Genomic DNA, 26,758 nt, shown 5'->3' with positions numbered 1-26,758 from the left:
TGGGGAGAAACCCTTTGGTTGTGACCAGTGTGGGAAACACTTCACTCGATTGTCCAAACTTAAGGAACACCAGAGAATTCACACTGGAGAAAAACCATATCAGTGTGTACAGTGTGGGACCAACTTCGCTGATTTGTCCAACCTTAAAATACACCAGAGGATTCATACTGGAGAAAAGCCATACCACTGTGACCAGTGTGGGACCAACTTTGCTCAATTGGCCAACCTTAAATCACACCAGAGAATTCACACTGGAGAAAAACCATACCGCTGTGACCAGTGTGGGAAACACTTCACTCAATTGTCCAGCCTTAAATCACACCAGAGAATTCACACAGGAGAAAGGCTATATTACTGTGAGCAGTGTGGAAAGGCTTTCAGTCGGTCCCATAGCTTACAATGTCACAAGCTTGTGCACACAGGATTTAGGCCCTTTCCTTGCAGTCAATGTGGAAAGGGTTTTACTACTTCAGGAAGTGTAAAACGTCATGAGCGCACACATATGTAAGGAATACGGTGGTTGTGACCAGTGTGGGAGACGCTTCACTCACTTGTCTGCCCTTAAAACACACCAGAGAATCCACACTGGAGAAAAGCCATACCACTGTGACCAGTGTGGAAAGGCTTTCAGTCTGTCCCATAGCTTACAAAGTCACAAGCTTGTGCACACAGGATTTAAACCCTTTCCTTGTAGTCAATGTGGAAAGGGTTTTACTACGTCAGGGGGTCTAAAATATCATGAGCGCACACATAATAAGAAAACCCTATCAACTTGAACAGTGTGACAAGACGTCAGTGGAAAGAAAGAAAAAAATACATCAGAACAATGTTTAAAATAGGTATTATCAAATTGTGCCGTCATATGTCATGACTGACATCAGACTGGCCACCCAGCCTTGTGGAGATATGTGCTGTAGAGAAACCATTTCTAGTTGTTTATTAAGCTTGTTAAACTGTTTACACTCATGACATGTATATAAGCATAGACAAACAAAGCTCAGGATGAATACAGTTGTTGGTTGTTGTAAAAGTATAATGCAAGTCCACTTTTAACTGACACTTTTCACAATGATCAGTTGGTTTGAATGTATATATTTTTATTGGCCAGATGTTTGTGTTCCAAATGTTTAACTTACTTTGTTGTGAATGTGCCTCAATGTCCTGTTCCTCTTAATGTGTTTGTGATGACTGTTGTTAACTGCTGGTTAACAGCTGAGAGAAGAGGGAGAATGTGGTCTTTTTGTTTCATTGACTGGACTATTTTCAGTTGACATATTTTTTTAATACCACTGTTTTTTTTAACCTTTTTTTATGTATTTTTATATACATTTTAAGGCTAGATTAAAGATATATGTTGTTACTTTTGTTTGCTTGAATTTAATAAACTTCCAATTTAAACGTATCATTGGTTGTTAATTTTAGGACCTACTTATTGCATTAATGTTCACAACATAAACAAAGTATGTTCAAGGTCAAGTGATCGAGACTGCTGCAGCAAGCCTAGTCTTAAACATCACAAAATTGTCATGTTTGTCTCTGTAGTAGTAGAACTCACTGGTGATGGTTACTGTCTTTACCAAGTAGAAAACACTGATGGCCCACAAGACAATCAAGGACAAAAGCACCCCTAACCTTTAGGACATGATCAAACCTCTCACATAGATCAGTTAACACACACGCACGCGCGTGCGAACACACACACACAGTCTGTTCAAAACTTTTTTAAAACACCATCGCTAACACCTGGATATCAGCATGCTAAATGTGTTAATTGTACATTTTAAATTTGAGAGGTGGTTTGTGGTTTATAGGAGTACTTTATGTACTTTCAGTCAAGCACATGCAAGATCCTTTAATATTAGAACCCATAACATGTTTGTCGGACATAATGAGCACAACAGATCAGTCAATATGTATGAACATGCAGCCCTCTCACACAAACCTTCACAACAAAGAGAGACTTCTATAATGCATGATATCACCTGGATAAATCTGGTTCTGTTTGAGGATATGCATGAAGCACATGTACTGAAGAGCTTTTAACCTTGTAAAGTCTTGACATGATTCAAACCTCCATTTAAAGTGCATTAAGTTTAGCTGTGTGCTTAAATAAGCCCATGTGCTCCACATCATTTAGAATGATCTTGTCATGGATCAAGACCTTCAGATGCTCCTGAGTTTCAGTGGAAAGAAAGACAAAGAACACCAGCAATAATGTTTAAAATCGTGTCAATATTTTCCGTCATAGAAATGTCATGACTGACTGACATCATAGACTGGCCGCCTGTCTTGGTGGAGATATGCGCTGTACCAATATACTTTTTCTAGTTGTTAAAAAACTGTTTACACTCATGACATCTATATAAGCATGTTCACTATAGATTAACAATAGGCTCAGGATAAGTCCAGGTTGTGAAAAAGTCATTTTTTAACTGATAATTTCCACAATTAAATTAGCAGTGGTCTTTTAACTTTGTAGTGAATGTGCCTCAATGTCCTATTCCTCTATACTCTTTTGGATTTCATGAATGTCACTATTTTACTTAACTATTTTGAAGTATTTGTACCCTTTTTTAAGCCAGATTTTGTGTTGAAAAAATATGTTGTTACTTGAATTTAATCAACTTTCAATTGAGACGCATCATTGGTGGTTGTTGTTGTTATTAATTAGGGCCTACTTACTGAGATAATTGTAAAATGCATGATATAACCTGGATACATATAGGTCTATTTGATCATATATATATATCGGCTACTTTACATCAAAGTATCATGAAAATTAGGAGGTGTTGATCAAATAACTGTAATGTCAACAGCCCATTTTGATATACAATCTATGTTAATTTATGGTGTCTTACTTTAGTTTAAGCCAAATACTGTACAAGTACAGGCTGTTGGAGGCTGAGCTGGACTGTTGAACATAATGTGACATACACAAATGCATAGTCACGTTTTTGTTTTATTATGTATGTGTTCTTTGTATTTTTAAGAGCCTTAGGGCCCCATTCTGTGGCAAAAAAATCCCCGTTAAATCGGGATAATGGAGCTGCGCCGCCCCAATAGGTTATTCTAGCACCTGCTCTACCCGTCACCATTATGCCGACGCCGTTATTTGCGCATGGAGGTGTACCCGTGGGCGTGTTGTTGCTATATCCCCCACATTGAAATTCTCAACCCACACATGGATACGGCTTGGGGAGGGGGGATAGTGGATTCTAAAAGCACCCGCTGGTTCATAAAATCACCCGTCAAGTGCACACAGACACTACAATGGCTTTGTGCGTTGGACCATGAGCCGTGTTGCCAGCCTTGGCGAGAAATAAGCAACCGCAGTCCGCAGGTCTATGAAAACAAAAAGAAGCAACTATAAGGCCACATGAGCACTTCAAACTACTAACTAGAGCTTTCATATCCCCTAAATATTTCAGCCCGGCTCGACTAATAATTGACAAATTAGACCCAGCCCAGCCCGTCAGTCATTTTTCTAAAGAAGCCTTATTTCTCATTAAATCTTGGTAATTCGTTAACTCTTCCAACAGTCTATATTTTATTTAAAAAACAGCTTGGAGCAAATAGGGCTATATAAATATATACACTGCCCCATAACCATTTTAAAAATGATTATGGTATATGTTTCATAGAATAACCGTAATCATTTTTGCAATGGAGAAATCACATCCAATGTTACCTTCTAGGCTACTGCCCGGCCCGCTGCCTGTGGTCTCATCTGAAGAAATAATCCAACATTTACTTTGAGGTGAAAAAGACATGAAGAAAGCTCAATAGTCTGAAGATGTCATGTTATGGTTTAAACTTTAAAGGGGGCTCGATCTGCTAGCTGCGTCCATGACAAGACAGCTGAGTGATTTGACCTATATTGCGTTGCGCTGCCCTGTTGATTAATTATTTGGCATCAGCTGTGCAAGAATATATAACTATTTTAAATGGCTTTCATATACTCTTGGGGATCTGACTAATATGACAAGTTGCTTATTGTGAACACAATAGCCTACGCTACAAATTAATTAATATGTGAATTTATTTGGATGTAAAAAAAACGTAGACCCAGCTCAGCCGGTGCCGACGGGCCGGGTCGGGTCCCGTTGGGTTTGGGCTAAAATCTTAAGCACTTACATTTTTTATAAGATGATAAGATCATCTAGTGTGATTTTCATTTTGGCTGCTGTCTCATTAAACCCATGCTGCGGCCTGCGGGTGAATATTATATTATAGCCTATATTATATATATTAGCCTATATTATTATTATATTCCCCGCGTAAACGCTACGTTCATGACCCCCCAAAATAACCATATTTGAACTGGGGACCCCCCCATTTTGTTTGACTCGGTTCCACAGATAAATATTGTGAAAATAGCAGATCTACAAGCTCGCCAGGCGTTGGGTGCTCCATTGTGGTCTCGACCCACAGGTTGAGAACCACTGCATTAAAAGCTCCAAGCAAGTTACATGTCTAGTATGTTGTTGACCACGTAATGTAATATTTTTGGTTTAGTGTTAGGCTTCTCCGTGGCGCGCGCGCCTCATTGCATGCTGTCCAAAATAACAGATCTGTAAGCTGTCGACAGACATGACGCAGCGCCGTTGATAGCTTGGATGTCTGTTATTTTGGGTAGGCGACGCACATACGCATCGCAGCAATGTGTCTGGGTTTGAGAGGCTTTGATTGATGTAAACTTAAAGTTTAGCTCTGTTCGGGATTACTGAACAAAGGTGGATGATGAAAGATAACGGGGACAATATGGATGTAAGTTAACTTTAACTGCGTCACTTCAGAGGAAACTATGGAGCTACTACAGAGATGTTTACACACCCCTGGAATCCATTAGAACGGTGGAAATAGAACAATACAGCCAACGTGAGTACATAGGCTATAGACCTTTCCTAAAACTGTCCAATTTATTATACCCATGTGCTACTGTTTGTCTGTGTACCACGTAGGAGCGTTGTCGCAACATGATGTAATTAATTATTTGGGAGCAGCTGGTGTGTACCAATAGTATACATATTTTAAATGTCTTTCATATACTATTCCGGATCTGACTAATATGACAAGCTTATTGTGAACACAATAGGCTACAAATTAATATAAAAATTTATTTGGATAAAATAAAAAAAAAGAAGGAAAACAAGCCCAATGTGGCTTATAATAATCAGACCAGGCAACAGTGCAGACAGGTAGATAGGCTAGAGCATATATTGGATCGGGATGACGGCTAGCGCAGTCTTCTCTTAAAGGCAATGGCTTCTGGCACGGTGATTGGTTTTATCATTGTAACGCCCAAACCACACCTATGCATAATGTAACGGGTAGCTCAGGTGTTTGGCGGGTCACGGGGGTGCCGAATTTTGCGGGGAAACGCCTCTTGCCTAGTCCGAAATCCCTAATTAGTGGTTTGTTCAAATTTCCCTTGGAATAGGGCCCTCTATGTGTAATGGAATGAGCAGGGAACTTATATTTTAGGAACAGACCTATCCCACTTTTTGCCACAAGGTGGCAAATCCGCCTGTGTGAGACAGGTAGTTTTAGGTGGTCAGGTGACCAGTCTTTCTTCAGATGAACAAGGAAGAGAGAAAAGACCAAACTGACTCTGTCTCCCGTTTGTCCCTGTTTATTCAGGTAAATGAAGTATGAAGTCATATGAGCACTTTTTAATGTAAAACAAAGCTTGTCTTGGTTTTATGCCAGAAATGTAGTGGTTTTGTAGTAGTTTGTTGTGTGTAGTGAAATGTGGGTCTAAGCAGTCAGATTCATGGCAGCCATTACTGCTGCTCACAAACATGTCCTGTAGTGTGTTTCACTAACAGTATGTTTGCTGCTCCCTTTAGTGTTAAAAGATCCTGTTGTATTGTTTAATGTGTGATTGTACTTTAGTGTTAAAAGCTCCTGTTGTATTGTTTAATGTGTGATTGTACTTTAGTGTTAAAAGATCCTGTTGTATTGTTTAATGTGTGATTGTACTTTTGCATTGAGAAATGTTTATTTTCGTTTTGATACAGTTAATTAATCCTCTCCAGTAATGCCTTGTAGTGTGTCCATTGTGATATGCCAATACAGTATTAACCTGTTGTCACAACAGAAGCATTGGAATAATGTGAATTCATGGTTATACATAAATAAGTTCATGTTGATATGACATTTAAAATAATTAATTCTTAGCAGTAAACATAATATTGGTAAAAGCCAAATAGAATAGCTGTGAAACCAGTAAACACATGGAAATGTGAATATGGAAAAGATGTATATTGTGATTTTGATGACTATGTGTAAGAAAGAAGAAATTATTGATATTTTGTGAATGTGAGAATATTGATACAGTAACAGAAACTCTTTAAAAGAAAGAAAGAAAAGTAAATGTTGAAATAACCTTCAATATTGTTAATACAATGAGATGAACTAGGAAGAGAGAAAAGATAACACCAAAACTGACTCTGTCTCCTGTTTTTCCCAGTTTGTTCAGGTAAACCTGCAGATCAGTTTTAAAACTATAATCTGTTCACTAAGCCACACCCCTGGGGCGTGTAACAATAACATTAATCAAATAGACTATGTCAGTAATGTCACCAGTGGTTCACACTAGTTAGCCTGATTCATTGTTGGGTGGATGTGAGACTTTGTCATTGATTGGTCTATAGCTTCACTATTCCCATATAATTCAGTCGGTAAAGTAGTGCATAATGATGATGGTTCATTGTCATTGAAGGTGAGACATTTGCATTGGTTTGTAAAGAACATAATGATGTCTCATTGGACATTGTCTGATCTATTTCTTTACCATTGCTTTGTAATTCAGTCAGTATTAGTGAGAACTCTTACACAATAGAAGGGCATCATTTGGATTGATTGATTGAATAATGTATTAGGCAAAAATGTAAACGGCACAATTACATTTATAATACTTTGTCCAAAAAAGTCCTTGCGGTCTTGTTTCCATTGGGTCCTTGGTATTCAATTCAAGTACAGTTGCTCTGCCAGTCATATAAAAGATGCACATGACAAAAATTTCATCAATATCCACAAACCACCCACACCCTGTTGCATTGTCCATGTTTAGAACAGATGTAATATCTCAATTGACACATTATAATAATTCACATAATCAGAGAAATGACAGATGAAAGAAACATCTACAACTAGTATATCTGTAACAACCTTGTACTTTGAGCAGCAGCCACACATGATTATTGACCTATGAAGAATAAGAATAAAAACAAGAACAATAATATGAATAGTCTTTATTTGTCCCAGAGGGATATTCTATTGCAAGTCTGTTCAACACCACAACACATAACACAATACAAACACAACATAAAGATGTATTCAGTGGAAGTATTTGCTCAATATCCTAAAGAGAACCAGACTGTTGGGAAGAACATGACCAGTGTAAAGATGTAGGAGTTAAATAACTCCAGCAGGTGGCAGTAGTGCAAACACAATAGATGCAAGCTGCCCGTTAACATCCACAGAAGAAGATAGTGTTGGACTGCTTGTGCCTCAGCCACTTCCTGCTTCACCTTGTTTTACATGTTTGTGCTTCAGTAGTGTCAATGTAATCCTTCATTTTAATGATTTAACCTTATCTGTTTACACTTTGATTTATTGTGTGTGTGTGTGTGTGTGTGTGTGTGTGTGTGTGTGTGTGTGTGTGTGTGTGTGTGTGTGTGTGTGTGTGTGTGTGTGTGTGTGTGTGTGTGTGTGTGAGGTAGGCTTACTTTGTACTACAACGCATTTCCATGACTTCTAGTTGAACATGTTAGACATCCTCCAGGTTATTTATGTACATGTTTATCTCTTTGTTAGACGTGTGTCTAGGAGCTCAGAACTAGAGCCCTGCCAGTGTGTGTTTACACACAGGTCTGGAGGTAGGCTTGCTTTTGTATTGTCACAGCACAAGCGTTTCTTTATGAAAGAAATGAATACGAGTTCTCACCATGGTGTGTTTTATCATGCAGGCGGTGCTATGACCGAGTGACAAACTGTTTGCACCAACAACCTGGACATTCCCTGATCACCTGTTAACAGGGTATGTGTTCACTGTTATGCTAAACATTGTGTCATTGAATGCCTTTTACTGCTACTTGTGGTGATGTATTGTGCATGTTTGGCTGATGTGGAAGTAGTAGTCACAATGTGATTCTGGTTGCAACCAGACATCAGCAAAACATCTATAGCAACAGGGTTTAAAGGAGTACTTTCTGTTTATTGTACTTTGAGTTCATCACATAGAAGATCCTTTAATGTTAGAACCCATAACATTTTTCTCAGACATAATGAAATGCTGTGGTGTACAATCACATGCTTGTTTCTTCTCCAAACCAGGTTCTATAAATGTGGTATATATATATATATATATACAGTTTAAGTGGTAAATTCAATATGAAGTAATGTGAGGCTCAAACAGAGAAGGCTGTGTGTGTATGTTTGTGTGTATATATATATATATATATATATATATATATATATATATATATATATATATATATATATATATATATATATATATATATATATATATATATATATATATATACACATACACATACACATACACATACACATACACACACACCACATACTGGTGTATGTGTGTGTGAATTGTGGAGCACATATGTGCACATATTGGTGGAGAGACGCTTCTATTGTTCTCCTCTTTGGCCAATCATTCAAGCAGTTAGTGGTTCCACCTCAGGCTCTCTAGTATAAGAAGAGTGTGTAGTTGTCATGTTGTCACAGCTCCTCCAGGATATCAATCATTTCAACCAGAACTGACTGTGGACTCCAGACTTCAGGTGAAGATGAACTCTCTCCACCCCACCAGGAACAATTCTGCTGAACAGGAGGAACCCAAAGATCATCAAGACTCCAGTAAGTTATTTGTTTTCACTTATTTATTTATATTCCTTTTCTATCATTTCCTCAATTTGACAATTGATTGCCAAAGAACTGAATCCTGCACCTTGTGTTTGTTTTAATTTGACCTGAATTCAGATGATTTCTCTTTTATCTCAGTTTTAGTTTCACTTTAGAACCCTAGTGCTTTTAGTTACTTAAGTCACCTTTTACTAATCGTATTATGATATATGTATGGATATACATCTATCATTGTTGCCATATCTAGAATTAGAAAGCCAAGTAAATGACATTGCCATTGGACTAAGTATTAACAAAGGACTAAGTATTAACAAAGGCTTATGTTGGAAATATAAATATGTAAAATGCAACCACGGTTACTAAGTTATCAATTGAGGATGCACAATTAACTTCAAATGCCTAAATAACTGTACTGTTCTGCCTCTCATCTATCTTCCCTTTGTCTTTGTTTTCAGTATTGCATCTTCAGTCTGGCTTCCCTGCCTTACCAGCTGTAAATAAACAGAAAAGAAGCTTGGCTAAACCAAAACACCACAGCTGTGACCAGTGTGGAAAGCACTTCACTAGAATAGGCAGCCTTAAAAGACACCAGAGGATTCATACTGGAGAAAAGCCATACCACTGTGACCAGTGTGGGAGCAGGTTTATATCAAAATCTGACTTAATAAAACACCAGAGGATTCATACTGGAGAAAAACCATTCCACTGTGACCAGTGTGGGAACAGGTTTATAACAAAAGCTCACCTAAAGGTTCACAAGAGAATTCACACTGGAGAAAAACCATACCGCTGTGACCAGTGTGGGAAACACTTCACTACAATGGAAAGCCTTAAAATACACCAAAGGATTCATACTGGAGAAAGGCCATACCACTGTGACCAGTGTGGGAATAAATTCACTACACCAGGCAACTTAAAATCACACCAGAGAATTCACACTGGAGAAACACCACACCACTGTGACCAATGTGGGAGCAAGTTTAAGAACAACGTTGAGTTAACTAAACACCAGAGAATTCACACTGGTGAGAAACCCTATGGTTGTGACCAGTGTGGGAAACACTTCACTCAATTGTCCAGCCTTAAATCACACCAGAGAATTCATACTGGAGAAAAACCATACCACTGTGACCAGTGTGGAAAGTCTTTCAGTCGGTCCCATCACTTACAAAGTCACAAGCTTTTGCACACAGGATTTAAACCATTTTCTTGCAGTCAATGTGAAAAGGGTTTTACTACTACAGGAGGTCTAAAATATCATGAGCGCACACATATGTAAGGAAAACCCTATCACTGTGAATAGTATGAAAATACCTCTGTGGAAAGAAAGAAATCGGAACAATGTTTAAAATGTTGTCAAATGATCGTCATATGAATGTGCATAGATAGACCAGTCAAGTCCCTATAGAAACCTAATTTGCACATGAAAGACCAATTGGAAGAATTAAAAAGCCAAATAAATTACATTGCCATAAGTAGTAACAAAGGTTTTTGTGGGACATAAAAATATATGTATAAATATGTAAAATGCAACCACGGTTACTAAGTTATCAATTGGGGGTGCACAACTAACTTAATACCAAAATAACTACCGTTCTGCCTCTCAACTATCTTCCCTTTGTCTTTGTTTTCAGTTTTACATCTTCAGTCTGTCTTCCTTGCCATACCAGCTGTAAATAAACAGAAAATAAGCTTGGCTAAACCAAAACACCACTGCTGTGACCAGTGTGGAAAACACTTCACTAGAATGGACAACCTTAAAACACACCAGAGGATTCATACTGGAGAAAAGCCATACCACTGTGACCACTGCGGGAGCAAATTCACTCAATTGGTCAACCTTAAAACACACCAGATAATTCACACTGGGGAAAAGCCATACCACTGTGACCAATGTGGGAGCAACTTCCCTCGAATGGACTACCTTAAATCACACCAGAAGATTCATACAGGAGAAAAACCATATCATTGTGACCAGTGTGGAAAGGCTTTCAGCCAGTCCCATCACTTACAAAATCACAAGCTTGTACACACAGGATTTAAACCCATTCCTTGTAGTCAATGTGGAAAGGGGTTTACGCATTCAGGAAATCTAAAACGTCATGAGCGCACATGTGTAAGGAAACTCCTATCATTGTGAACAGTGTGACAGGAGCTTGATTGGAAAGCAAGAAAAAATACACCAGCACAATGTTCTTGACAACATATATATATCATAGATATGTCATGACCGACTGACAGACTGGCCACCTGGCCTGGTGGAGATATGCGCTGTACCAATATACTTTTTTGTAGTTGTTTAAAAACTGTTTACACTCATGAAGTCAATATAAGCATGTTCATTATAGATGAACAATAGGCTCATGATAAGTACATGTGTTGGTTGTGAAAAAGTCCACTTTTAACTGATAATTTTGACAATCAAATTAGCAGTGGTCTTTTAACTTTGTAGGGAATGTTCCTCAATGTCCTGTTCCTCTACTCTTTAGATTTCATAAGTGTCACTATTTTACTTACCTATTTTGAAGTATTTGTACACTTTTTAGGCTAGATTTTTGTTTTAATGTCTTAATTGGATGTTTAATTTAGTAAACATCCGATTAAGACATATTATTGGTCGTTGTTATTACCTACAATGGACCTACTTATTGTATTAATGTTCACAACGTAAAAGTAACATGAAGTTTTTGTTGAAGGTCAAGTGATCTAGACTGCTGCAGCAGTTCGACATATTTTGCTGTATTTTTAATATTTTTTTAGGCTAGATTTTTGTGTTCAAAATATATGTTGTTATTTTTGTTTGCTTGAATTTAATAAACGTTCAATTGAGACGCATAATTAGTGGTTGTTGTTATTAAGTAGAGCCTACTTATTGAGATCATTCTAAAATGCATGATATAACCTGGATAAATCTAGGTCTATTTGATAAGATAATGAACTAGAATACTGCTGGACGGCTACTTTAAACTTTACATTAAAGTATTGTATTAATTAGGGGCTGCTTTGTTTGTCTCCACAAACAAAGCAGTGCTTTTTTTCTCAAACCTTTGGATAAGGATAATTCCTTTTAACAGGACGTTCATGAAAGTCCTTGCGGGCTTGTTTCCAATGAGGGCCTGTGAGCAATTAGGGGTTAAGAGTCTTGCTCAGGGACAAATTTCATTTCATCGACACATATGCTGGCGTGGCCTGGAATCGTACCTGGGGCAACCAGGGCCTCTGGCTCCCTAGGCGGGCTCACTAACCATCTCTCCACCAATCACAACATCTTTAGTTGAGTGTTCCACCTATTCACATGCAGTGAGTTGCAGCCACACGTGATTATTGATCTGCGAAGAATAAAAACAAGAATATGAATAGTCTTTATTTGTCCCAGAGGGATATTCTATTGCAAGTCTGTTCAACACCACAACACATAACACAATACAAACACAACATAAAGATGTATTCAGTGGAAGTATTTGCTCAATATCCTAAAGAGAACCAGACTGTTGGGAAGAACATGACCAGGGGGAAGATGTAGGAGTTAAATAACTCCAGCAGGTGGCAGTAGTGCAACACAATGGATGCAAGCTGCCCGTTAACATCCACAGAAGAAGATAGTGTTAGACTGCTTGTGCCTCAGCCACTTCCTGCGTCACCTTGTTTTACATGTTTGTGCTTCAGTAGTGTCAATGTAATCCTTCATTTTAATGATGTAACCTTATCTGTTTTTCCCTCCAGATTGTGAAAATGAAAAAAAATAATATTGTATTGCAATAAGAAATGTAGTAATGCATTTTTCTAAGATGAAATTAGATGATGTAGCGTACAATTGCATGCTATAAAAACAATATAACGAGCTTTGGTCTTTCACCACACCAGGTTCTATTGTTCTGAAGGAATTTGTAGCAATCATGTGCAAATGAAGTTTCTATACAGACTTGATTGGTTTATGTCAATTACTGTGCTTGAATAACAATAAAGAGAGAGACTCATTCACACGAGTACATGACTAGTTTTACATGCAAATGACAGCAGGGTATTCAGAATGGACATCAGGGATCTTTATAGACAAAAAGATGTGGTTAATGTGGTTTACGTTTTATTTTTCAAAGTAGCCAACCACCACCAGGGTTTAGAACCCAGACAAAGTTTGTTTGATACATACATGCAAACAACTCAGATTGTGTGTCATAGACTGCAGCATGTCATTGTGGACCTTGGCAAATAACTTAAACGTAGTATTTGGCCAGCTGTTGTACCGTGCCCTCATGTGTTCACCATCACACTGAGTTTAACATGTTTAATTCACAAATAGTTTGTCCTGGTATTTCAAAGCAATTGAGGAGACTTTTCATGATTATCAGATATTAATATCACCTTGATATACAAACATGTTTACATGCAACTTACAGTAGTTGCTGGTGTCTTACTTTAGTTTAAGCTACATTTTCAATCACCTGTTATGAACAAAGTATAAATGACAACTAAGGTCTTGGACCATAACTAGATATGCTAAACTAAAACAAGTACAGGCTGTTGGAGGCTGAGCTGGACTGTTGAACATAACATTAATCAAATAGACTATGTCAATAATTTCACCAGTGTTTCACACTTGTTAGCCTGATTCATTGTTGGGTGGATGTGAGACTTTGTCATTGATTGGTCTATAGCTTCACTATTCACATGTAATTCAGTCAGTAAAGTAGTGCATAATGATAGTGAGTCATTTGCATTGGTTTATCTTGTAAAGAACATAATGAGGACTTGCTGTGTAATTCAGTCAGTCAGTGAGAACTTGTACACAATGGAAGGACATCATTTTAGTACAATTGCTCTGCCAGTCATAGACATTATGCAAATGACAAAAAACGTCATCGATATTCATGAAGCACATGTACTGAAGACCTTTTTAAATTGTAATGCCTTGAAATGATTCAAACCTCCATTTAAAGTGCATTAAGTTTAGCTGTGTGCTTAAATACGCCCTTGTTATCCACATCATTTAGAATGATCAAGAGCTTCAGATGCTCCTGAGTTGCTAGGCAACCACATCGTCTTCCTTTGAACAGCGCCAATCAGTGGAGGATGAGAGAGCAGTGGTTCTTCCTCTGTCCAGCTTTGCACATCAGCTATGTTGTGTTTCACTGAAAGACATTTACATCTTGTCAACATTTCCGTCATATGTCAAAGATTTGTCATGACCGACTGACATCATAATAATTGTATAAAAGCATGATGTGGTAAAGAGAACCAGACTGTTGGGAAGAATATGACCACTGGGAAGAGTTAAATAACTCCAGCAGGTGGCAGTAGTGCAACACAATGGATGCAAGCTGCCCGTTAACATCCACAGAGGAAGATAGTGTTAGATTGCTTGTGCCTCAGCCACTTCCTGCTTCACCTTGTTTTACATGTTTGTGCTTCAGTAGTGTCAATGTAATCCTTCATTTTAATGATGTAACCTTATCTGTTTAGACTTTGATTTATTGTGTGTGTGGGTGTGTGTGTGTGTGTGAGAGAGAGAGAGAGAGGGGTAGGCTTACTTTGTATTGCAACAGCACAAGCATTTCCATGACTTCTAGTGGAACATGTTAGACATCCTCCAGGTTATTTATGCACATGTTTATCTCTTTTTTAGACGTGTGTCTAGGATCTCAGAACTAGAGCCCTGTCAGTGTGTGTTTACACACATGTCTGGAGGTAGGCTTGCTTTTGTATTGTCACAGCACAATCGTTTCTTTATGAATGAAATGAATATGAGTTCTCACCATGGTGTGTTTTATCATGCAGGCGATGCTATGACCGAGTGACAAACTGTTTGCACCAACAACCTGGACATTCCCTGATCACCTGTTAACAGGGTACGTGTTCAATGTTATGATACACATTGTGTCATTGAATGCCTTTTACTGCTACTTGTGGTGATATATTGTGCATGTTTGGCTGATGTGGAAGTAGTAGTCACAATGTGATTCTGGTTGCAACCAGACATCAGCAAAACATCTATAGCAACAGGGTTTATAGGAGTACTTTATGTTTATTGTACTTTGAGTTCATCACATAGAAGATCCTTTAATGTTAGAACCCATAACATTGTTCTCAGACATAATGAAATACTGTGGTGTACAATCACAAGCTATAAACACAGTCTGATGAGCAGTTGTTCCTTCACCACCATGTTCTATTGTTATGAAGGAATGTGCATAGATAGACCAGTCAAGTCCCTATAGAAACCTCATTTGCACATGAAAGACCAATTGGAAGGCCATAACGGATTTTGTAACGTTAGACCACATCATATTAGTTGTCAGATTAAATTAGATGCTGTATTGTACAATCACATGATTGTTTCTTCCCCAAACTAGGTTCTCTAAATGTGGTATATATTGTATATACAGTTTAAGACGACTTCAGCCATTTTCAACCTGTCTTCATATATTTGGTTCACACTACTGTTTTTTTAAGACAAAATGAGGACAATGCCTGCCTTTAATGACAATAGAACACCATCCTTATGCACCACTTAGTGCATAAGGATAAGACTGAATGACATGTGAATGATAAAGCTATAGACCAATCAATGACACAGGCTCACATCCAGCCAACAAGTAATCAGGATAACTTGTGAAAGAACACAGGGTGAATTTACTGACATAGTCATTGGCTATTTCATTTATTTTATATACAGCTTCTCTAAATGATTCTCTCTACTAGTGTCTAATGCTAATAACAGCTACTCCACCGAGTTCTCTATAGTTCATCTAACACATTATTTACCTGGCTAATGTAAAAGGTGAACCTGTTTGCTTTTTAAATATGTAATCCAGTTCCTTCTCTTCAGAAAAAAAGAAGACCTCACTTCATAAATGTTGTTGTGAAAGGGATGAGTAGTAGTACAGTACAGTAGTAGTACTACATTTTGATGTAGGTTTTCAATGGAGACACAGTCTTGGTTGGTATTATTTATTAGGTCTTACTTAGCCTATATGCCATCTTTTTATGTTATTATTCATGTTCACCAGAAAATAATATTACATTCAATTATTTCTCTTCTCTATTTTTCTACTAAATGGAGAATCCCACTTCATAATTGTATGTTGTTGTGAAAGGGATGAGTAGCAACATGTTTTCCTTATTTTCAATTATTTCACTGAGGGTTTTCTTTGTCTCAATTAATAAATGTAGTTTTTTTCCCCCAGTGTATTCATTTGTATGTAATATTTCCTACTTAGGTTTACATAAGTGTATTTTGTATCAATGTTCACACTTGATAATGAATTTAAAGTAGTATTAAAGGAAATACTGAACCTAAAGAGTGAGTAAGGTTGTGATTGGTGGAGAGATGGTTCTATTGTTCTCCTCTTTGGCCAATCATTCAAGCAGTTAGTGGTTCCACCTCAGGCTCTCTAGTATAAGAAGAGTGTGTAGTCGTCATTTCTTCACAACTCCTCCAGGATATCAATCATTTCAACCAGAACTGACTGTGGACTCCAGACTTCAGGTGAAGATTAACTCTCTCCACCCCACCAGGAACAATTCTGCTGAACAGGAGGAACCCAAAGACCATCAAGACCTCAGTAAGTTACTTGTTTTCACTCATTTCTTTCTCTTCCGTTTCTATCATTTTCCTCAAGTTTTGACAAATGATTTTCAAAGAAAACAACAACAATATTTGAATCATATTAGAGTGTCACAGATGCAAAAAGAACAGAGTTACATGAAGCAGGTGCAATCACTATGTAGTGTGTCATCGAGAAGCATCCTAAATGTCTCAATTGAGACCAATCGCACCAGTTTATCTTAGTTACTTAGTTACTAAGTCACCTTTTACTAATTATATTATGATAGATGTACGGATATACATCTATCATTGTTGTCATGTCCAGAATAAATAACTCTAAATGGACTAAAAATTAACAAAGATTTGTGTTGGAAATAAAAAGATGTATACATATGTCAAATGCAACCAAGGTTACTAAGTTATCAATTGGGGATGCACAACTAACTAATACCTAAATAACTGTACCGTTCTGCCTCTCAACTGTCATCCTTTTGTCTTTGTTTTCAGTGTTGCATCTTCAGTCTGGCTTCCCTGCCTTACCAGCTGTAAATAAACAGAAAAGAAGCTTGGCTAAACCAAAACACCACAGCTGTGACCAGTGTGGAAAACACTTCACTGGAATAGGCAGCCTTAAAATACACCAGAGGATTCATACTGGAGAAAAACCATATCACTGTGACCAGTGTGGGAGCAGGTTTATAAGAAAAGCTGACCTAAAGGAACACCAGAGAATTCACACTGGAGAAAAGCCATACCACTGTGATGAGTGTGGGAGTAAATTCACTCAATTGGCCAACCTTAAAAGACACCAGAGGATTCATACTGGAGAAAAGCCATACCACTGTGACCAGTGTGGGAGCAAATTCAAAACAAAAGCAGAGTTCATAATACATCAGAGAATTCACACAGGAGAAAAGCCATACCACTGTGACCAGTGTGGGAGCAAGTTTACTACATCAACCAGCCTTAAAACACACCAGAGGATTCACACTGGAGAAAAGCCATACCGCTGTGACCAGTGTGGGAGAAAATTCACAACACAATCTGACGTAATAAAACACCAGCGAATTCACACTGGAGAAAAGCCATACCACTGTGACCAGTGTGGGAGCAACTTCGCTCAATTGGCAACCCTTAAAGCACACCAGAGAATTCACACTGGAGAAAAGCCATACCACTGTGACCAGTGTGGAAAGGCTTTCATTCAGTCCCATAGCTTACAAAGTCACAAGCTTGTACACACAGGATTTAAACCCTTTCCTTGTAGTCGATGTGGAAAGGGTTTTACTACATCAGGAAATCTAAAAAGTCATGAGCGCACACATATGTAAGGAAAACCCTTTCAACATGAACAGTGTGACAAGACGTCAATGGAAAGAAAGAACAATCTTTCAGAACAATGTTTAAAATATATTATGTCATAGATATGTCATGACTGACATCATAGACTGGCCACCCGGCCTGGTGGAGATATTTGCTGTACTGAGAGACCATTTCTAGTTGTTTATTAAGCCTGTTAAACTGTCTACACTCATGACATGTATATAAGCATGTTCATTATAGACAACCAAGGCTCAGGATGAATACATGTGTTGGTTGTTGTCAAATTCTTATGCAAGTCATTTTCACAACGATGTACATGTTCCAAATGTTTAACTTACTTTGTAGTGAATGTCCCTCAATGTCCTGTTCCTCTATACTCTTAATGTGTTTGTGATAACTGTTGTTATTGCTGGTGTTAGGAAAGGCGGAGATAAGAGCGAGAGTTTGAGCTTTTTGTTTCATTGACTGGACTATTTTCAGTTGGCATATGTTTTTCATTTCACTGTTTTACTTTGACCTATTTTTTTGTATTGTTATACTTTTATTAGACTATTTTGTTGCGTTCACAAATATTGTTGTTAATTTTGTTTGCTTGAATTTAATAAAGTTTCAATTGAGACGCATCCTTGATTGTTGTTATTAATTAGGTTCTACTTATTGCATTAATGGTCACAGCGTAAAAAAGTATAAAGTATGTGTTGAAGGTCAAGTTATCCAGACTGCTGCAGCAAGCCTGGTCTTAAACATCACTAAATTGTCACGTTTGTCTCTCTTTTGCCTTCATTTCACTGGCCTCTGGTTACTGTCTTTACCAAGTAGAACACACTGGTGATGAGTTACATTTATTTGCTAGTGCTTAACAATACACCTTAGACTTACATAATTCCATTGCAATATGTTATTTATTTATTTATTGTGAATATTTTATTGCAATAAGAAATAGAGTAATACATTTTTATAACATGAAATTAGATGATGTAGCATACAATTGCATGCTATAAAAACAATATAACCAGCTTTGGTCTTTCACAACACCAGGTTCTATTGTTCTGAAGGAATTTGTAGCAATCATGTGCAAATGAAGTTTCTATACAGACTTGATTGGTTTATGTCAATTACTGTGCTTGAATAACAATAAAGAGAGAGACTCATTCACACGAGGACATGACTAGTTTTACATGCAAATGACTGCAGGGTATTCAGAATGGACATCAGTGATCTTTATAGACAAAAAGATGGAATGTGGTTTACGTTTTATTTTTCACCACCAGGGTTTAGAACTCAGACAAGGTTTGTTTGATACATGCATGCAAACAACTCAGATTGTGTGTCATAGACTGCAGCATGTCATTGTGGACCTTGGCAAATAACTTAAACATAGTATTTGGCCAGCTGTTGTACCGTGCCCTCATGTGTTCACCATCACACTGAGTTTAACATATTTAATCCACAAATAGTTTGTCCTGGTACTTCAAAGCAATTGAGGAGACTTTTCATGATTATCAGATATTAATATCATCTTGATATACAAACATGTTTACATGCAACTTACAGTAGTTGCTGGTGTCTTACTTTAGTTTAAGCTACATTTTCAATCACCTGTTATGAACAAAGTATAAATGAACATAATGTAACGGAATGAGCAGGGAACTCACATTTTAGGAACAGACCTATCCCACTTTTCGCCACAAGGTGGCAAATCCGCCTGTGAGAGACAGGTAGTTTTAGGTGGTCAGGTGACCAGTCTTTCTTCAGATGAACAAGGAAGAGAGAAAAGACCAAACTGACTCTGTCTCCTGTTTGTCCCTGTTTATTCAGGTAAATGAAGTATTAGAACATTAAACATGTTCAATATGAGCACTTTGTCATGTAAAACAAAGCTTGTCTTGATTTGATGCCAGAAATGTAGTGGTTTTGTAGTAGTTTGTTGTGTGTAGTGAAATGTGGGTCTAAGCAGTCAGATTCAAGGCAGCCATTACTGCTGCTCACAAACATGTCCTGTAGTGTGTTTCACTAACAGTATGTTTGCTGCTCCCTTCAGTGTTAAAAGCTCCTGTTGCATTGTTTAATGTGTGATTGTACTTTAGTGTTAAAAGCTCCTGTTGTATTGTTTAATGTGTGATTGTACTTTAGTGTTAAAAGATCCTGTTGTATTGTTTAATGTGTGATTGTACTTTTTGCATTGAGAAATGTTTATTTTCGTTTTGATACAGTTAGTTAATCCTCTCCAGTAATGCCTTGCAATCAGTGGTGTAAAGTAACTAAGTACATGTACTCAAGTACTTAAATACAATTTTGAGGTATTTGTTCCAATTGTTTCCAATACCTTTACTTCTACTCCACTACATCTCAGAGGCAAATATTGCTCCACTACAATTATTTGAAAACTTGAGTTACTAGTTACTTTGCGGATATACATTATTACATTTTAAAACATACATTTACCACTTTAGTCCTATTTTTTACCTAGGCTATTTGAAAATAGCCGATCTACAAGCTCATAACGATGCTGCTTGTAGGTCTGCTATTTTCAAACGTTTTAGTACTTTTACTTTTGGTACTTTGAGTACATTTTTATACCAATACTTTTGTACTTTTACTCAAGCAAATGTTTTATTCTGGACTTTAACTTGTAACAGACTACGTCAACATTGCACTGTACTGACACTTTTACTCAAGTAAAACATTTGAGTACTGTTGAGTACATTTGAGTGCATGTTGATATGACATTTAAAAGTAACTAATTGTGTGTGTGTGTCTGTGTGTGTGTGTGTGTGTGTGTGTGTGTGTGTGTGTGTGTGTGTGTGTGTGTGTGTGTGTGTGTGTGAGAGAGAGAGGTAGGCTTACTTTGCACTGCAACAGCACAAGCATTTCCATGACTTCTAGTTGAACATGTTTTTTATGTACATGTTTATCTCTTTGTTGAACAGGTTATTTATGTACATGTTTATCTCTTTGTTAGGCGTGTGTCTAGGAGCTCAGAACTAGAGCCCTGCCAGTGTGTGTTTACACACAGGTCTGGAGGTAGGCTTGCTTTTGTATTGTCACAGCACAAGCGTTTCTTTATGAATTAAATGAATATGAGTTCTCACCATGGTGTGTTTTATCATGCAGGCGGTGCTATGACCGAGTGACAAACTGTTTGCACCAACAACCTGGACATTCCCTGATCACCTGTTAACAGGGTACGTGTTCACTGTTATGATAAACATTGTGACATTGAATGCCTTTTACTGCTACTTGTGGTGATGTATTGTGCATGTTTGGCTGATGTGGAAGTAGTAGTCACAGTGTGATTCTGGTTTCAACCAGACATCAGCAAAACATCTATAGCAACAGGGTTTATAGGAGTACTTTATGTTTATTGTACTTTGAGTTCATCACATAGAAGATCCTTTAATGTTAGAACCCATAACATTGTTCTCAGACATAATGAAATGCTGTGGTGTACAATCACAAGCTATAAACACAGTCTGATGAGCAGTTGTTCCTTCACCACCATGTTCTATTGTTATGAAGGAACGTGCATAGATAGACCAGTCAAGTCCCTATAGAAACCTCATTTGCACATGAAAGACAAATTGGAAGGCCATAACGGATCTTGTAACATTAGACCACATCATATTTGTTGTCAGATAAAATTAGATGCTGTATTGTACAATCACTTGCTTGTTTGTTTCTCCAAACCAGGTTCTATAAATGTGGTTAGGATATCAATCATTTCAACCAGAACTGACTGTGGACTCCAGACTTCAGGTGAAGATGAACTCTCTCCACCCCACCAGGAACAATTCTGCTGAACAGGAGGAACCCAAAGACCATCAAGACCTCAGTAAGTTACTTGTTTTCACTCCTTTCTTTTTCTTCCGTTTCTATCATTTTCCTCAAGTTTTGACAAATGATTTTCAAAGAAAACAACAACAATATTTGAATCATATTAGAGTGTCACAGATGCAAAAAAAACAGAGTTACATGAAGCAGGTGCAATCACTATGTAGTGTGTCATCGAGAAGCATCCTAAATGTCTCAATTGAGACCAATCGCACCAGTTTCTCTTAGTAACTTAGTTACTAAGTCACCTTTTACTAATTATATTATGATAGATGTACGGATATACATCTATCATTGTTGTCATGTCCAGAATAAATAACTCTAAATGGACTAAAAATTAACAAAGATTTGTGTTGGAAATAAAAAGATGTATACATATGTCAAATGCAACCAAGGTTACTAAGTTATCAATTGGGGATGCACAACTAACTAATACCTAAATAACTGTACCGTTCTGCCTCTCAACTGTCATCCCTTTGTCTTTGTTTTCAGTGTTGCATCTTCAGTCTGGCTTCCCTGCCTTACCAGCTGTAAATAAACAGAAAAGAAGCTTGGCTAAACCAAAACACCACAGCTGTGACCAGTGTGGAAAACACTTCACTGGAATAGACAGCCTTAAAATACACCAGAGGATTCATACTGGAGAAAAACCATATCACTGTGACCAGTGTGGGAGCAGGTTTATAAGAAAAGCTGACCTAAAGGAACACCAGAGAATTCACACTGGAGAAAAGCCATACCACTGTGATGAGTGTGGGAGTAAATTCACTCAATTGGCCAACCTTAAAAGACACCAGAGGATTCATACTGGAGAAAAGCCATACCACTGTGACCAGTGTGGGACCAACTTCGTACAATTGTTCAGCCTTAAAAGACACCAGAGAATTCACACTGGAGAAAAGCCATACCACTGTGACCAGTGCGGGAGCAAGTTTACTACATCAACCAGCCTTAAAACACACCAGAGGATTCACACTGGAGAAAAGCCATACCACTGTGACCAGTGTGGGAGCAACTTCTCTATATTGTCCCACCTTAAAACACACAAGAGAATTCATACTGGAGAAAAACCTTACCACTGTGACCAGTGTGAGAGCAAATTCGCTCAATTGTCCCACCTTAAAACACACAAGAGAATTCATACTGGAGAAAAACCTTACCACTGTGACCAGTGTGGGACCAACTTCGCTGATTTGTCCACCCTTAAAACACACCAGAGAATTCACACTGGAGAAAAGCCATATAAATGTGACCAGTGTGGAAAGGCTTTCATTCAGTCCCATAGCTTACAAGGTCACAAGCTTGTACACACAGGATTTAAACCCTTTCCTTGCAGTCAATGTGGAAAGGGTTTTACTACTTCAAGAAATGTAAAATGTCATGAGCGCACACATATGTAAGGAAAACATGAACAGTATGACAAGACGTCACTGGAAATACATGTCATTTGTCAGATATGTAGACTGACCACCCAGCCTGGTGGAGATATGCGCTGCATTATTGGTTTGAAACGTTTTTTGCTAGAAGTTTGTGTTCCAAATGTTTAACTTACTTCGTAGTGAATGTCCCTCAATGCCCTGTTCCTATAGACTAGAATGTGTTTGTGATGACTGTTGTTAACTGCTGGTGTTAGGAACGGCTGAGAGGAGTTTGGTCCTTTTGTTTCATTGGCTGGACTATTTTCAGTTGGCATATATACTTTTTTTTCATTTCACTGTTTTGCTTTGACCTATTTTTATGTTTTTGTACTTTTTTTAAGCTAGGTTTTTGTGTTCAAAATTATATGTTGTTTGCTTGAAGTTAATAAACTTTCAATTGAGTTACATCCATGGTTTTTGTACTTTTTTTAAGCTAGGTTTTTGTGTTCAAAATTATATGTTGTTTGCTTGAAGTTAATAAACTTTCAATTGAGTTACATCCATGGTTGTTGTTATTAATTAAGGCCTACTTATTGTATTCATCTTCAAAACATACAAAGAGTATATAGTATGTGTTGAAGGTCAAGTGACCGAGAATGCTGCAGCAAGCCTGGTCTTAAACATCACAACATTGTCATGTTTGTCTCTGTTTTGCCTTCCTTTCACTGGTGATGGTTACTGTCTTACCAAGTAAAAAACTTGTCAACATAAAAGTCACACAGTGTCAAAATGAAAGTACGGCTGGAGGGGGTGTTAATCTACCGAAACTAAAGGCACAATAGCTCTACATAACTTTGTGTTTTTACAATTGTATTTTGTATCAATGTTCACACTTGATAATCAACTTAAAGTAGTTGTGTTGGGAATACTGAACCTAGAGTGAGTTAGGTTGTGATTGGTGTACAAATGGTTCTATTTTCCTCTATTTTCTGTTCAACACCACAACAACACATAACACAATACAAACACAACATAAAGATGTATTCAGTGGAAGTATTTGCTCAACATCCTAAAGAGAACCAGACTGTTGGGAAGAACATGACCAGTGTGCATGTAGGAGTTAAATAACTCCAGCAGGTGGCAGTAGTGCAACACAATGGATGCAAGCTGCCGTTAACATCCACAGAAGAAGATAGTGTTAGACTGCTTGTGCCTCAGCCACTTCCTGCTTCACCTTGTTTTACATGTTTGTGCTTCAGTAGTGTCAATGTAATCCTTCATTTTAATGATGTAACCCTATCTGTTTAGACTTTGATTTATTGTGTGTGTGTGTGTGTGTGTGTGTGTGTGTGTGTGTGTGTGTGTGTGTGTGTGTGTGTGTGTGTGTGTGTGTGTGTGTGTGTGTGTGTGTGTGTGTGTGAGGTAGGCTTACTTTGTACTGCAACAGCACAAGCATTTCCATGACTTCCATGAGTTGAACATGTTAGACATCCTCCAAGTTATTTATGTACATGTTTATCTCTTTGTTAGACGTGTGTCTAGGAGCTCAGAACTAGAGCCCTGCCAGTGTGTGTTTACACACAGGTCTGGAGGTAGGCTTGCTTTTGTATTGTCACAGCACAAGCGTTTCTTTATGAATGAAATGAATATGAGTTCTCACCATGGTGTGTTTTATCATGCAGGCGGTGCTATGACAGAGTGACAAACTGTTTGCACCAACAACCTGGACATTCCCTGATCACCTGTTGTTACGACCCCCTGTCTAGGGTAGGGGAGGTGACATAATAATGGAGGACAAAGTCGCTTTCAAAAATGAATTGATTTTATTTTCCTTTTTTTGTGCAGAGATTTCAAGCTCTTTTTGTCTTTTGCCAAAAACTTCAGGGTGTCGGTTTACATTGGCAAAATGTCTACCTATTAAAGAAAATTACCCCCTGACCTAAACCTAACAAAAGAAAAAATACAATTGCTAAACTTACTTACCTAACTAATGAATAAACAGAAACAAATAACAAAGTGGTTAAACCAAATAAGAAGACCAAACACCCCTACAAGGCAAGTGAACAGATTAATACAATAATGAATGAAATAGGCAAATATATACAAAGTAACTAACTCAATAATACGGGTCAGAAAACAAGGTCAAACAAAGTAACTGAAGGACAAAGGAACGAACAAACCAACAAGCAAGCTACATGGGTTCGGGGAGACAGAGGGATTGAATCTCTGCTTGCTCTTTCAAATGAGAGCGACCAGTCCCCATGACAGTCAGGGCAGAATGAGCTTTTGTAGGTGAGCTTCAGAGAACAGCCAACCCTGGCTTGGGCGGAGACAAAGGGACGACGAATGGGAGCAGGGGAACAGGGCCAGAGGCTGGACCTGTCAATCTGGACAGCTGGAAGTCAATCACTCACTCACTCATACCAGCACCACACCCAGACTCAGACTCACAGCTTCCACCACCACTCATGACCTTATATGGAACACAGAAAAACAATATAACACAAGCCACAAATAATCCCACAATATTCCAAAGCATCATAATTACCTAAATAAACCAAATACAAATATATAATAATAAATACAAATACGGCTGGCCGTAACACCTGTTAACAGGGTATGTGTTCACTGTTATGATAAACATTGTGTCATTGAATGCCCTTTACTGCTACTTGTGCTGATGTATTGTGCATGTTTGGCTGATGTGGAAGTAGTAGTCACAATGTGATTCTGGTTGCAACCAGACATCAGCAAAACATCTATAGCAACAGGGTTTATAGGAGTACTTTATGTTTATTGTACTTTGAGTTCATCACATAGAAGATCCTTTAATGTTAGAACCCATAACATTGTTCTCAGACATAATGAAATGCTGTGGTGTACAATCACAAGCTATAAACACAGTCTGATGAGCAGTTGTTCCTTCACCACCATGTTCTATCGTTATGAAGGAATGTGCATAGATAGACCAGTCAAGTCCCTATAGAAACCTCATTTGCACATGAAAGACCAATTGGAAGGCCATAACGGATCTTGTAACGTTAGACCACATCACATTTGTTGTCAGATTAAATTAGATGTATTATACAATCACATGCTTGTTTCTTCTCCAAACCAGGTTCTATACATGTGGTATATATTTGATATAAAGTTTAAGACGACTTCAGCCATTTTCAACCTGTCTTCATATATTTGGTTCACACTACTGTTCTTTTAAGACAAAATGAGGACAATGCCTGCCTTTAATGACAATAGAACACCATCCTTATGCACCACTTAGTGCATAAGGTAAGACTGAATTACATGTGAATGATAAAGCTATAGACCAATCAATGACACAGGCTCACACCCAGCCAACAAGTAATCAGGATAACTTGTGAAAGAACACATGGTGAATGTACTGACATAGTCATTGGCTATTTGATTTATTTTATATTCAGCTTCTCTAAATGATTCTCTCTACTGTCTAATGCTAATAACAGCTACTCCACTGAGTTCTCTATAGTTCATCTAACACATTATTTACCTGGCTAATGTAAAAGGTGAACCTGTTTGCTTTTTAAATATTTAATCCAGTTCCTTCTCTTCAGAAAAAAAGAAGACCCCACTTCATAAATGTTGTTGTGAAAGGGATGAGTAGCATTTTTATGTAGTTTTTCAATTGAGACACATTCTTGGTTGGTATTATTTATTAGGTCTTACTTAGCCTATGTGCCATCTTTTATGTTATTATTCATGTTCACCTGAAAATAAAATGAATGTAGTGTTGACATTGTGAAGTGTAAAGTGAATGCATATCAGGATGTTG

General features: G+C 37.7%; 1 protein-coding gene across 1 annotated transcript in view; it reads left to right on the top strand.

Annotated features, from left to right (window-relative positions):
* Window positions 1–23,988: 23,988 nt before the first annotated feature.
* Window positions 23,989–26,758, top strand: part of LOC308100055 (uncharacterized protein) — a gene marked incomplete at both ends in the record, with an annotated part of 106,351 nt that continues 103,581 nt past the window's right edge. Inside the window, one exon of the mRNA XM_080448955.1 lies at window positions 23,989–24,063. Within this exon, the coding sequence (XP_080305081.1) occupies window positions 23,989–24,063 (75 nt within the window). The remainder of the gene's footprint in view (window positions 24,064–26,758) is intronic.

This window comes from Gymnoscopelus braueri, assembly GCF_963280865.1.
Source record: "Gymnoscopelus braueri genome assembly, chromosome: 14".
NCBI classification, from domain to species: domain Eukaryota; kingdom Metazoa; phylum Chordata; class Actinopteri; order Myctophiformes; family Myctophidae; genus Gymnoscopelus; species Gymnoscopelus braueri.
This window is presented reverse-complemented; position numbering and strand designations above follow the sequence as displayed.